The sequence below is a fragment of the Macaca thibetana genome, chromosome 5 (assembly GCF_024542745.1).
Source record: "Macaca thibetana thibetana isolate TM-01 chromosome 5, ASM2454274v1, whole genome shotgun sequence".
Classification (NCBI taxonomy): Eukaryota; Metazoa; Chordata; class Mammalia; order Primates; family Cercopithecidae; genus Macaca; species Macaca thibetana.
In genome coordinates this window covers 182,515,850-182,530,141 of record NC_065582.1, presented here as the reverse complement: position 1 = coordinate 182,530,141, position 14,292 = coordinate 182,515,850, and the positions used below count along the sequence as shown (strand labels likewise).

The following is a 14,292-nucleotide window of genomic DNA, read 5'->3' as shown; positions in this document are numbered from 1 at the left end:
TTCTTTGGGCAGCTCACAGCTGGGCAGTGAGTTCCCTGAAAGCGAGTGAGGGAGAGCATGAGCGAGACGAAAGCCATGGTCTTTTGGTAACCTCATCTTGGAAGTGACACCCATCTCTTTTGCACATTCTGTTTGTTAGAAGCGAGTTGCTAGGTCCAGCCCACAACCCAGGGGAGGGACTGCAGGGGCAGGATGACCAGGAGGTGGTGTCATGGGGGCCATCTCAGAGGCCACCTGTCACCATGCACCTGCTGGTCCCAGAGATTCATGTCCCTCCCACATACAAGATACACTCCCCACAAGATCCTTTTGTGACAGCATCTGCTCAGAGCCCCGCGTCATCCTCAAAACTGGCTCTAGGTGGGCTGAGGTGCAGCTCCTGGGGTGCACGGTACCCCGGTCTGTTGACCTGAACTAGAGAGACACGCTGTCAGCTCATCCATCCACAGCCACGGTGCCATCATGGCAAGCACCGCAGGCCAGACCTGCCTGTTCAGAATGAGGGAAAATGGAGGCAGAAAGGAGCCTCAGGCGTGCCTCACTTCTGAGACCCAGCTTGGCAGATAGGGGCAGTTCCTTGTTCAGGTGTCACGATTGGGGATTGTTAACTGTCCCTCTGCCCTCAGAGGCTTTGAGTCCTCTCTCTGACTCATGCTTCCCTTTGTCTGAGACACAGCACCTGCTTGCAGTTGAGTGGTTTCCTCAGCCTGCTTCCTGCCAGTAGGATTTTGGGGTTCAGCACCCACTTTTTATTTTGTACTAACTCTGACCCTTGTAGTTCAAGCTGGCAGTGATAGTTCTGAGTTTATGGGCCTCCTGGGAGTCTCACTGGTGTCCCTTCCATCAGGCACGAGCCATACCTGGTATCCCTCTGAGATGAGCCCTGCTCTGCCTTGGGGTCCTGAAGGGTGAGGAGTCATGCCCATAAGCTTCTTGGGGCCTGGTTGCTCCATGAGAGTCTGGGAGGCCCACCCTTCATCTCTTTACAGGGGCTCCAGCTGTCTTGCTGTACCTCAGCACACAGTACCTTTCTGATGTCACATGCATAGCAGGCTTGCCTTGGACAGAAGCGGAAGGAGGAACTGGCTGACTGGAGCATTGGGGGCCATGGGGCAGTGGGCTGCTCAGAGGAGAGTCGGTGGCAGGAGGTGCGATGATGATGACATGAGTTTAGGGGAGGGTATGGAGACGAGGAGACGCATGCAGGCGTCACTCCACCATGGGGAGTGTGAGTGTGGGGACAAAGGCTGACTTGGGAAGTCCCACTCACTAAGCGGCACAGCCTTTCCACCCCTGTGTCATCTAGATTTCTTTAGCATAACTGGAGTTGAATGTTTGGGCTCCTGTCCTGCCTTGTTGTAGACACATGGCACCCTCTGTTCCTCAGTCAGGCGATGGCCTTGATGACGTTTCCTTCCTTTAAACACAAATAGCTGTCGATCTGCTCCAGCACCGAAGCCTCAGGGTCACTGCACGGGTGTCTGGGGAGGCAGTAACTGGTGCAGGGGACTGAGCAGGCAGCAGGGAGTGGTCTCGGGCGTCTGAGCCCACCCTCTGTGGCACTCTGCTTCTGTTTGGGTGGGGAATGTCCTGGGGGACGCTGGTGGGTGGGAACAACACAGCTCTTGCCTTATGAACCCGGCAAGTAGCAACAGCCCTCACTGGAGGAGCTGAGTTGGGCTGGGTAGAGGGGTGATGGGGTGATGGGGTGATGGGGTGGTGGGGCTTGGGGTCAGGGAGTGACGGTGGATTCCAGGTGCTTTTTTGGAGGCTTCTTTCTAGCCCCTCACTGTAGGCAACTAAGAAATGTGCTGGGGTGAGTTTTCATCAGTTTCCGATGTTTGGTTTGTCTCATCATGTCGCTCTCTTTTCTGAGTTGGTGCTGACCAAGCTCTTATTGACGGATGCGGGGTTTGGGGTGAGCCCATCATTCACACCTCTTAACTGCCTCTCCCCACCAGCTTAGGAGCTTTATGGAACGACACGCTCCAGCTGCTTTTCTGTCCTGGGATATGGCCTTTGCCGATGCGTCTTGCTCTTAGGCAGACTGTCTTGGACGTGGGCCCGTGCACCGCTGGGGACAGGCCACACTGCGGAGCGTGTGCACACGGCGTGAGGTCCGCCTCCAGCCAGCCAGCCTGGAGTGGGATTGCCGTGGGTCTGAAGAGAGAAGGCCAGGTGGATTTTTGTAAAACTAGCAATTAGGTATTTTATTACGATGGCTTTCATGTAAAACCTCATCAACCCTCTTACTTTTACTTTTTAAGTACAAAAGTAATATTTGTTATTTTTAGAAAATGTAGAAAACATGCATAGAAATAATTACATTCAGATACTTTAGAGAAAGTTAAGAATGTTTCAGCCAAATAGGTTCTTGGCACCCTTCCTTCCTTCCCTGACTCGGCAGGCGTGGATCGCGCACCTGCCCCGGGCCATGGGTGTGCCAACCCTGAGGCCTCGCGGCCTCTGCTCGTGCCTAGAACTGTGCCTAGCATGGAGAGGGCACTCCCCACTGTGGAATGTGTGGACGGACAGCAGTCTGTTTCCTTGTGTTCGCAGAACTCTTTTAAGTGCCCTGGTATTTGGGCAGGAGATGTGAAATTCTACACTCAGAAGGTTCTGCCTGACAAACAGTCTTTTTAAAAAGGGTCCTTCCTTCTTCCCAAAGTTCCAAAAAGTCTTTTAGAGACAGCAGGGGATATTTTCCTTACCTGGTGTATTTGGGCTCCAGCCGGACTCACCAGGATGTCTGGGGGCGCCCGGGCAGAGGAAACGTGCAGAGGCTTAGGAAGCATGGTTGGTGTTTGTGGGATTCTTGGGGTGGTGCCTTGGTGAACTGCCCCAGGACCATGCGGTCAGGTGTGCGGGCAGCTCTGGGCCCAGGGGCTGTGTGCACGGAGCACCTGTCCGTCTGGTGCTGCTAGGGCGCTGGCCCTGAGCTGGTTGGGGAATTGCAGGTCTGCGTCTGCTGTGTTCCTCCCAGTGCCTGCAGCACCCCAATTTTCGGCCAGACAGGGCCGGTGCACTTCTGGAGGTGAACAGAAAGAAACGTGACGATCTCTACAGCCGGCGTTAGTAAGAGGCTGTGTCCTCGATGAGAGAGATTCTGTTCGCTGTCACAGGACTTGGGGCAGATTCAGATGTGAAGCATGTTAGCTCAGCACTCCCCTTGCTGCAGGCGGGCCATGGCACTGAAATGGTGAGGCACCCTCCCCATTTGCAGATTGTAAGTCTTGGAGCGGGGCTAGTGATTTGTACTTATTTCCACGGGCGGCCGGGGTGCGAGGTGCGTGGGGAGAACAGCTGGTCCGTGGCGCTGCGTACTCTGGGTGGCCTGTGCAGCCCTGTGATGGTCTCCCCAGGCCACCACCTGGCTGCCTAAGGCCCATGCACCTGCAGGCTCTGTGTTCTCAGGTGTCTGGCGGCAGATTCTCATGCCTTTGTGTGAGACTTGTCTTTTTCTTCTGAAAGTTTTGTGGGACTTTTTTCATCTCCCTGCTCAGGGCTTGGTGGGCCCTTTGCATTCGAAGATTCTTGTTTGCCTTGAGCTCTGGGAAGCGGCTGGCGCTGTTCAGGGCTGGGAGCCGCTCTCTCAGGATTGTGCTGTCATCTGTTTGTGTCTTGGATTACCTGTCCCTTCCCAGGCCCTTTGTTGAAGGCCGAGAGGTCTTCCTGGAAGGGACTATTTTCCTTATGTTACAGCCTGAGCCTGCGCAGAGTCCCGCACGCAGTTGGTACCAGCAACACTGCTGAATGGCAGGTGTCTGTTGCGGGGAACTGTGTAGGGGAGGAGCTGGGACCTGGGAATGGCAGGTGTCCTCTGAGGGGAACCAAGTAGGAGAGGAGCTGGGGCCTGGGAGGCTAAGGCAAGGGCTGTCTCCAGCCCACCCTGCACCCCAAGAAGGGAAGTGTGGAAAGGTATTGACTGGTGGCTCAGTAAAATGGCCTGGAAGTGGCCTTCGTGATTCCAGAATCTGCTCACTCCCTTTGGCACCATGTCCTGCCGTGTCCAGGGTGGGCAGGTCCAGTCTGGTCTGGGTCCGGGGAAGGTCTGGGAAGAGTGACCACTCACCTCTTGGAGGGCCCCTCAGGTGAGTGGTGGAGGTGGCTGGATGCAAGGATGGCCAGTGCGGGTCTGCATGGGTGTGTCTTGGAGGGCAGGGATCAGATCGTCTGGTGCGTGTGTCCCTGATGTGGGGGGAGAGGGGGTGCTGGGTGGGTGTTTGGCACCTGTGGGCACTGTGAGGTGGTGGTGGGGGGAGGCTGCTGGGACATGATGACTGTGGGAGGGTGTGAGGTGGGCAGGCGCCTGTGGGGGCAGGTCCCAGGTGGAGAAGGTGGCGTGGTGTCTTGCTGTCTCAGGCCCTTCCTCTATGAATCCATGTAAGTGTGGGTAAGCCAAGAATAGCCCGGGTTCAAATCCACCTTTGCTGTTAATTGGCTGTGTGCTGGTAGACAAGTTACGTAGCTTCTCTGTGCCCCCACTCCCTCATCTACCTGTGAGAATTGTAACAGAGCCTTCCTCAGAGCAGTGGTGTTTAGGATGACATGCGCTGCATGGCAAGTCCTGGCAGTGGGGGCCGCCATTGCAGCCTGTGGGGTCACCCTGGAGGCTGTGATAGTCAATGTTGTGCTGTTCTTGTCCCTCGCTCTCCTCTTCTCCTGGGTGCATCCAGACTCTCTGCCCTTGGAGGATGGCTTCTCTCGCCTCGCCCTGTGTGCGTGGTCATTACGGCTAGGTGCTGGCTTGGTCTTTCCGGCCCTGCCTCGCTTGGGGCCTGCTGCACCGTGGCTCAGGGCTAGGACCCCTCTCTGTACTTGCATGTCTAGGGTGCTGCCCAGCATGAGTGGAGGAGTTTTTCAGAACAGGACCTTTCATAGGAGGTTTTAACTTTGGAAGGGAATAGAAAAGTGTCATGGCAGCAATATTTATTTCTAGATCACCCTGAGTTTGTTTCCTTTGTTTTGTTTTATTGTCCTCTTTACACCCTGAGTTTTTAATGATGAGTGAGTGAAGGAGTGACAGTGCGGGTTGAGCATCCCTTTCCAGATGCTCCAGAATTGGAAACCTTTGACACGGATGTGATGCCCCAGGCATCGCTGAGCTGGTGACACCTTTGCTTTCTAATGGCTTGATGGACACAAACCTTGTTTCATACACAACATTATCAAAAATACTGCACAAAATTACCCTCAGGCTGTGTGTATAAGGTGTATATGAAACATACATGAATTTCCTGTTCAGACCTGGGTCCTATCCCAACATATCTCATTACGTATATACAGATGTTTCAAAATCAGAAAAAATCCGCAGCACTTCAGGTCCCAAAAATCTCTTCTAAGGGACACTCAGCCTGTGTGGTGTGGTCGGTGACTCCTGATGGGAGGCGGCAGTGTTGTGCGGTGAGTGGGGACCTTCATATCACATCCCATCTGTGCCTTGGGGCTTGGATGAATTGCTTCTGGCTGGACCTTCTTCCCTTTTCCACACAACGAAGAGGCTGGGTTAGATGATCTCCAGTCAGGGTGTTTCAGAGTTAGCTGGAAGGTGTGTGTGTGTGTGTGGCGGGGGGGAAGTTGGAGCTTCCTGGCCTTGCCCCAGACTTACTAAGTGAGAGTCTCTGGGAGGTGCAGGGGCCTGGGAGCGGGCGTTCTTACTGGTAGCCCCGATGCTGTAATGCAAGTTCAGCTGGAATCCAGTGCCCTGTGGTCTTCTGAATTTCACTGTCTGTTCTGCTAGCTTCACTATTAATTGATACAGTTTAAGGAAAAATTAAACTATAAGCTGAACATATGTGATTATTTTGGGAGGCCAAGGCGGGAGGATTGCTTGAGGTCAGAAGTTTGAGACTAGTCTGGGCAACAGAGTGAGATCTCGTCTACAGAAAAATCAAAACGTTAGCCAAGGTTCACCGGGTGTCTTCCCCTCGGCCCCTTCGCCCACGTGGTGAACACTGTGGACCTGCGAGGGTGTGAGGGTTGCGTTCCTGCATTCTGGACTCTTTCCCCACTACTGAGAAGCAGCCGTGTGAAATATGAGTTGGCAAGGAAGATCAGCATGTAGGCGTAGACCCAGACGGTATCTGCAGCCTCCTGAGCTACCTGGGCCTGGGCTTGAGCCCAGCAGTGAACAGCCTCAGTAAGAGGGACTCTGAAGGTCGGGTCCTGCACCTGGCCGGGAGAGAGGAAGATCACAGTGCCACTGAAATTCTTGTGCTGGACCGGGAAGCTGATCTCTGGGAGCTGTTTCAAAGACTGGGATGAATGTGGAAATGGTCCTGATGTCCAGGGGAAGTTTCTGCCAAAATCAGTGCAATGTAAAGTACCAGAAGGAGGTGAAGGGCAACCACAGGTTTCAACAAAGACAAGCTGAACCAATGCAAACTGGTTTTATATTAGATATGTGACTTAAAATATCTCAATATAGTTTTACAGTTTTCTCCAAAAAAAAAAATTAGCTGAGTATGGGGGTGTGCTCGCTATGGCTAGAGCCCAGGAGTGAGTTTGAGGCTGCACTGAGCAATGACTGTGCCACTGCTCTCCAGCCTGGGCAATGGAGTGAGACCCTGTCTCTAAAAAATAAAAACAAATGTGATTATAGATAATAAGATATTACTTATATGAATTACAAACCATTTCTTTTTAATAAGCAGAGGCACATGACAGTAAGAGTCTAGTAGAAAAATTGAGTGGACTGCATAGAAGACTTATCCATCATTATGTCACACAGTGTGAGGCGGATGGTGTAAATAAACTGGGAAGTCATGTCTCTCATTGAAGCAGTATCTATTCCTGTTTGAGGAGAAAGCCAAGAGCTGTTCTGTTCCTCGAGGAAGCCATCAAGGCTTCATGTCCTGCTGTCCTGGGGCTGTTCACAGTGATAGCCGGCATTTGCTGTAACGGGAACAACAGCACCTTTGTTGTGTGATGTCTACCATGAGCCAGATGCTTTTCTGAGTGTGCTTCAGTGAGACCGTTTCACGCATGTCCTGCTTTCCCTCTCGCCTCACCTGTGATAAAGTGATTCCCCCTTGTATTTGTTTCCTGGGGTTGCGGAAAGAAATTACCACAAACTGGGGGGCTTAAGACAACACACATTAATTCTCCTGCATTTTCAGGGGCCTCATGTCTGCAGTCACTGTGACCTGGCTGATGGCAGATGTGGCAGAGCTGGTTCCTCTGGCGGCTTTAAGTCTGCTTCCTTCACCTTTGCAGCTTCTGGAGGCGACCGCCTGCCTGTCTGCCTGGGCTCGAGACCCGTCCTTGAATCCCTGCGGTCTCTGCATCCTTACCCACATGGCCATCCCCTCTGGCTCTGATCCCAGGCTCACATGGGCGCACCTGACACTCTCCCCATCTCCAGAGCCTTCACGAGATCATGTGGATAGGAGGAGCCATCCAGAAGCTTGGGAGTGAAGACGTGGGTGTATCAGGGGCCATCAGCCAGCCTGTCACACCTCTTAAGGAGATCCAATGAGAAGATCCCCAAGGATGTTTCTTGGCCAACTTTTACATTTATTTATTTATTTTTTAATGATGAACATTAAATAGTTAAATGCCCAGTCCTAATATTTAAATTATTAATATAGTACTACTTAGATATTGAGTAATGTAATTTATATTCATTTTTGACTCTTCTCTATCAAAACATAATTTTACTAAGTGTGCATGTTGTATGTCCGTGTTTGTCATCACAGAAGCCGCTCTTAGAGTCACCCAGTAATAGCCTTTCCACTTTATCTAGTTCTGTAGCTTTTGTGTGTGTAAATTACTTCAAATCTGTTTATGATCCTGTTGCTGGAAACTGTATCCCAAGACACAAAAATCTCTTCTAATAAATACCTTTAAAACAATTATTTCTTTAAAAAACATACCCTCTGTTCTATTTTGCATCTTCACAACATCATCACTTACTGTATTGCTTTTTCAAGTGATCTTTAAAGAGTTTTGCAGGAGAGACTACACAGCAGGCCCGAGACCATCCTGAGAGGCCTGTGTGCCAGGCTGGCCCCTGAGTGGTATCAGGACGGTGCCCACCGTCCTCACTGAGGAGGGGCTCCCTGTGCTCAGCTGCTTGTGTGGGCAACAGGGTTTGTGCTGAGAACCTGCCTTCCCTCTGGGAGTCCAGAGTCTGGGTGCGAGGCAGGCAGAGAGTGCCCATGTGCCCAGCCCACAGTCAAAACTCTGGCACCGAGTCTCCGCTGGGCTTCCCTGGTGACGACACTGCACACACTGTCACGGCTCACTCTGGGGGGAGCTCAGTGCGTTCTGCGCAACCCCACCGGGAGAGGATTCTGGAAGCTCGGGCCAAGTTTCCTTAGGACACCGCCCCATGGGCCTCTGCCCCTGCTGATTTTGTGTGGAATCCTTTCGCTCTAATGAATCTCAGCTGTGAGTGCACCTTTGTACTAAGTCCTGGGAATCACTGGCCTGGGGGTGGTCCGGGAACCCCTGACAAGTTTGTTCTTAATGACAACCAATACTTTTAAAGTCATACCCCCTGGAAGAATTGAGTTAATATGATGTTTCTTTGCTTTTTTTGGTGGTGGTTTTTATCTAGCCTGTTGGGTGGCCTTTGCAGTATTGATTGAGGTTGTTTCAGGCTAATGTGCTTTCCCCCACACAGTATATTCAAAATAAATTAATGTGGGAGGGTCATGGAATATTAGGTGACCCCTCTCCTGAGGGAAAACTCTATGTGAGGGGATTTGTAATCAACTAAGGGGTTAGACTCTGTTCTGCAGGTGCCTTTGAACCTGAAGCCTGTAGCAGGCCTTGCTTCTCACGCTTGGACTCTGCTGTCCTATGAAATGTGGGTTTGGGTGTGTTTGTTCTGAGTGGAGCCCGAGAGTCTGCCTTTCAGACAGGCTGCCAGTCCATGGACGACACTGAGTAGCGAGGGGCTCTTTCCATCCAAGCAGGGTGTGGAAGCAGCAGGGGAAGCAGTCTTGCGTCCTCACGCCCATGGTGGGTGGGTGGGCCTGCCGGGCAGGAATGGGAACTTGTGCAGTGTCAGGGAAGCCATTGTGGAGACATTTTCTACTCCGAAAGGAAGCTTCTTTGCCTGACTTGAAGATTTATTATCTATAGACACTTAGAGGTGCTTTCTGCGGTGGTTTTTATTATGAATTATGTTTTTGTGTTTAGGTAATACCAGTGAGCAGTGGAGAAAGATGGACTTTAATAATGAGCTGTTCATTTTTCTTTCTTAGGGCACTGTTTGAAGAAGCAAGCATGGTAGCATCAAGCATTCCCTCAAGTATTGCTCCACGGGAACAATGAGACGTGCTGTTGGTCTTGGAAGCTCATCAGAATGTTTAGAGTTGGGGAGGCGTCCAAGCGCCCATTGCCTGGGCCGACGCCCCCGCGGGTGCGGAGTGTGGAGGTTGCCCGGGGGAGGGCCGGCTATGGATTCACACTTTCGGGACAGGCGCCCTGTGTGCTCAGCTGCGTCATGAGAGGGAGCCCTGCGGATTTCGTGGGCCTCCGAGCTGGAGACCAGATATTTGCTGTCAATGAAATCAATGTGAAAAAAGCGTCTCATGAAGATGTAGTGAAATTAATTGGGAAGTGCTCTGGTGTCCTGCACATGGTGATTGCTGAAGGCATCGGCCGCCTTGAATCCTGTTCCAGTGACGAAGAAGGGGGACTCTATGAAGGAAAAGGCTGGCTGAAACCCAAGCTGGATTCTAAAGCACTAGGTATAAACAGAGCAGAGCGAGTCGTGGAGGAAATGCAGTCTGGTGGAATTTTCAATATGATTTTTGAAAACCCGAGCCTTTGTGCGAGCAGTTCAGAGCCCTTGAAATTGAAACAAAGATCCCTTTCGGAGTCAGCCGCAGCTCGATTTGATGTCGGACATGAAAGTATGAATAATCCAAATCCCAACATGCTTTCTAAGGAGGAAATATCGAAAGTTATTCATGATGATTCGGTTTTCAGCATTGGACTAGAAAGTCATGACGATTTCGCATTGGATGCAAGTATTTTAAATGTGGCGATGATCGTGGGCTACTTAGGCTCCATTGAACTTCCTTCCACGAGCTCCAACCTGGAGTCCGAGAGCTTGCAAGCCATCCGTGGCTGCATGCGGCGCCTGCGGGCAGAGCAGAAAATCCACTCGCTGGTGACCATGAAGATCATGCACGACTGTGTGCAGCTGAGCACTGACAAGGCTGGGGTCGTGGCCGAGTACCCGGCCGAGAAGCTGGCCTTCAGCGCCGTGTGCCCGGACGACCGGCGATTTTTCGGGTTGGTGACCATGCAGACGAATGATGACGGGAGCCTGGCCCAGGAGGAGGAGGGCGCCCTGCGGACTTCCTGCCATGTATTCATGGTGGACCCAGACTTGTTTAATCACAAGATCCACCAAGGCATTGCTCGGCGGTTTGGGTTTGAGTGCACGGCTGACCCGGACACCAATGGCTGTCTGGAATTCCCGGCGTCCTCCCTCCCTGTCCTGCAGTTCATCTCTGTCCTGTACCGAGACATGGGTGAGCTGATTGAGGGCATGCGGGCCCGTGCCTTTCTGGACGGGGACGCTGATGCCCACCAGAACAACAGCACCAGCAGCAACAGTGACAGCGGCATCGGGAACTTCCACCAGGAGGAGAAGAGCAACCGAGTCCTTGTGGTGGACCTGGGTGGGAGCTCAAGCAGGCACGGTCCCGGAGGCAGCGCGTGGGACGGTGTGGGTGGGAGGGGTACCCAGCCCTGGGGTGCTCCCTGGTCTGGACCCTTCTGTCCGGACTCCGAAGGGAGCCCCCCATTTGAGGCCGCTCATCAGACTGACAGGTTCCGGGACCTAAACAAGCACCTAGGACCGGCCTCCCCTGTGGAGGTGTCTCCAGCTTCTTTGAGGAGCTCAGTCCCCCCTTCCAAGAGGGGCACCGTGGGCGCCAGCTGTGGTTTCAACCAGCGCTGGCTCCCGGTTCACGTGCTCCGGGAGTGGCAGTGCGGACATGCCAGCGACCAGGAGTCTTACACAGATTCCACCGACGGCTGGTCCAGCGTCAACTGCGGCACGCTGCCCCCTCCTATGAGCAAGATCCCCGCGGACCGCTACAGGGTGGAGGGCAGCTTCGCGCAGCCCCCGCTGAGCACTCCCAAGAGGGAGTGGTCCAGGAAGGCCTTTGGAATGCAAAACATTTTTGGTCCCCATCGAACTGTTCGAAAGACTAAGGAAGATAAAAAGGTAAGCCTGCCAGAAGCCGCTCAGCCCAACCTCCTCACTTAGCAGCCATGGGGAGGCGGCTCCCAGTCACCAGGTGGCACAGTCCTGGCTTCCTCTGGCTGGCCCTGTGGCCTCTGTGGCCATCACAGGGTGTCCGCGTTGCCTCTGGGCTGCGGACTGTGTCTTGCTGGGACCCCTCGCCCCCTGCCCTGTTGGAGTCCCTGGTTCTGGTTCTGGCTCTGATGGCTGGTTCTGGGCAGGACATCTGGGCAGGAGAGGTGGCGGCGAGAGGGAAGTTGTCATCTTAGAGCTCAGGGTAAGGCCCTTCCTCCCCTTCCTGCTCCTCCCTTGCTCTGTCCCTGTGGCCCCTTGAAGCCCATTTTAGGTCTGACCCCAGAATCTTCATCCCAGTGTCCCACATCCCTCTTGAGACGAGAATATTCTTGAAGCACCGAGAGCCTCCATGGGGGATATCCTGCTGTGGAAAACGCCGGCTGGACTCTGCAGTGGGCCCTGGGAGCCGCATGCTGCCTGCTCACCAAGGGGTACCTCATGGTGTGTAGTGCTGCCTCGAAGACCTGGACCCATCAGCATCCCTTTGGGGGCCCTGCCTTCCTTTAGGAGCTAAGTTGGAGCAGGAAAGAGAGTAAATGAGCAAAGCTGGGAACCCTCTGGAAGGGACTTTGTCCAGCAGGAGGCAGTGCTGCCATGTGGCACTGTGCGGGGCTGTGCCTGTGCGGTTGGCTGCAGGGAACCCTCTGGAAGGACTTCCTCCAGCAGGAGGTGGTGCTGTTGTGTGGGGCTGTGCGGTGGGTGCTCTGTTTGGAGCCAGGGCCGTTCTGACAGGTGATGGGGGTGGGCACTTAGCTTCCTTTGTTTCAAAGAAACTACTCTGGCCATTTACGATGTAAAGACACCTTTTTAGTGTTTGTTCACATCCTGAGACTATCCTAAGAACACCCTCTAAGGTTGCTGACTGGGTGGGCAGGGCCGGGGAGTAGGAAAGGCCGTGTTTGACGATTATTTCTACTCGATTCCCCCACCCAGGGCTAGTGTTTTCCATGATGAAATGTGGCATCTGAGAGAGCATTTAAAGGCTAGGAAGAAGCTGCGGCATATGCCTTAACTCAGTGCTTTGCAGGCTGAGGCAGGAGGCTCGCTTGAGCCCAGGAGTTCAAGGCTGCCGTGAGCTATGTTGCAGCCACTGCACTCTAGCCTGGGTGACAGAGCGAGACTCTGACTCTAAAATAAAATAAAATTTAAAAAATGAAGGAAGGAGAGATTTCTCGTTTTATCTCCTCAAAATGATCACTGATAATATTTTGATGTATGTAAGCATATAATTGTGTTTTTTTAAAACACTTGTAATCATATGAATTTTCAGCATCCTCTTTATTTTTGGGGACAGGATCTGGCTCTGTTGTCCAGGCTCAAGTGCAGTGGCTCGATCGTAGTTCACTGCAGCCCCTGCTCCCGGGCTCAGGTGATCCTCCCACCTCAGCCGCCTGAGTAGCTGGGACTACAGGCACTGGCTACCATGCCCGGCTAATTTTTATATTTTCTGTAAAGATGGGATTTTGCCATGTTGCCCAGGCTGGTCTTGAATTCCTGAGCTCAAGCGATCCTCCTGCCTCAGCCTCCCAGAGTGCTGGGATTACAGGCATGAACCACACCACACCTGGCCTCAGCCTCCTTTTTAGAGGAGTCGTTCTGCAGCTGCGCGTGCTGCTGCTGTCTTTTCCTGTCTCTTGATCTGAGCCCTGGGCTGGATTCTCAAGGAGGTGCCCTCCTGCCTGCCCTGGGCCTCCCCTCACTTCCCCGTGGAGCCCGTAGGTGGTGGTGCAGGGCCACTGCCAGGGAGCTGGCCTCAGTGTGAGCTGCCTGTATTGGGCAGGGATGGGGAGGTGAAGAGCCCTGGAAAGTGGTGAAAATGTTCTTTGGCATCAGGAGATTCCTCATCTCTTTGAATACATGTTTAAAACTGTGTTTTCTCCACTGCTGTGGTGTAGTGAAGGTTGACACTAGTGTTTATGTGGTTCTTTGTGGATTACAGGGCACCTTCACCTGCTTTCTCCTGAAATTCAAAGTGACCTGGACAGTGGGGAGTATGATGCTATTTTAGCTGATTGACAGTGATGCTTATGGTCCTTAGGGGACCTGAGAGACAGATAACGCTGTCATCCCCATCCCACCAGTGAATGGACTGCTCCTTGGGGCGGGTGACATGGGTGTGTAGGCGGGGTTGTGATGCCAGTCTTGGGCTTCTTTGCAGTGAAGATGAGGGTCCTGGCTCTTCCCATCCACACTGGAGCAGAGCAGAAGGGGAGCTGGCATGTCCTCAGGGTTGGAAATAATGGTGCAGTCGTCACTGCTTTGCAGAGTGCATCCTTACCTTGATAGGAATCCTGAGGCCATCAGGCCAGGAGATTGAGGTTTGGCTGTCAGGTGACTTGCCTGCAGTCACAGGGCATGTAAGTGCTGGGACCAAGACAGCCCTGGCACTCCATGTCGCTTCCCACAGAGACACTCCTGTGTGTGATTTGGAATGGCCTTCATAATGTGGCGTGACACACTGTGAAAATAAATAGGTAGTGACATGTTGTGTTTTATGGGTTCCTGCTGTAATCTCTTGAAGTTTATCTGTTGCTGTTTACTTTGCCAAGTGGGCCTTCCTGTGTAGTAGGTCAGTCTGATCCCGTAGCCTCCCCCGTTAGAGCAGCAGAAGCTTCCAGGGGTCATGATGTGGCCACAAGATGGGTCCGGACGTCCCTCTGGGCGGGTCTGCAGAGCTTCGAAGGTGGCCGTGACCATCCACAGTGATCAGGGTCCCACCTGGACGCTGGCCTGTGCTGAGAGAAGGGGCCAGCAGGGATGCAGGAAGGGCCTGGAAATTAGAAGAAGAAGAAGAGTTGGCACAGGGAGGGAGAGAGCAGAGGAGGCCCCTGGAGGGTGCAGCGGTGTCAGGTAGCAAGCTTCACGTGACTCCAGATTGTTAGTGGTGATGGGGACTTCAGGGCTTTACTTTGCACAGACTCAAGTGGAATCAGTCAGGATCCAGCCAGGAGATAGGAAACAGAGCAGTATTTGAACGGGAAAAATTCAGTCTACAGAATTGTTAA

General features: G+C 52.9%; 1 protein-coding gene across 3 annotated transcripts in view; it reads left to right on the top strand.

Moving 5' to 3' along the window:
* Nucleotides 1-14,292, top strand: part of RGS12 (regulator of G protein signaling 12) — a 164,622-nt gene that overhangs the window by 20,956 nt on the left and 129,374 nt on the right. For all 3 annotated transcript variants that reach the window (XM_050792248.1, XR_007725977.1, XM_050792249.1), the window contains one exon: nt 9,213-11,194. In XM_050792248.1, coding sequence (XP_050648205.1) covers nt 9,314-11,194 — 1,881 coding nt within the window. In that variant the 5' untranslated portion in view covers nt 9,213-9,313. Of the gene's footprint in view, nt 1-9,212; nt 11,195-14,292 lie in introns of those variants that run through there.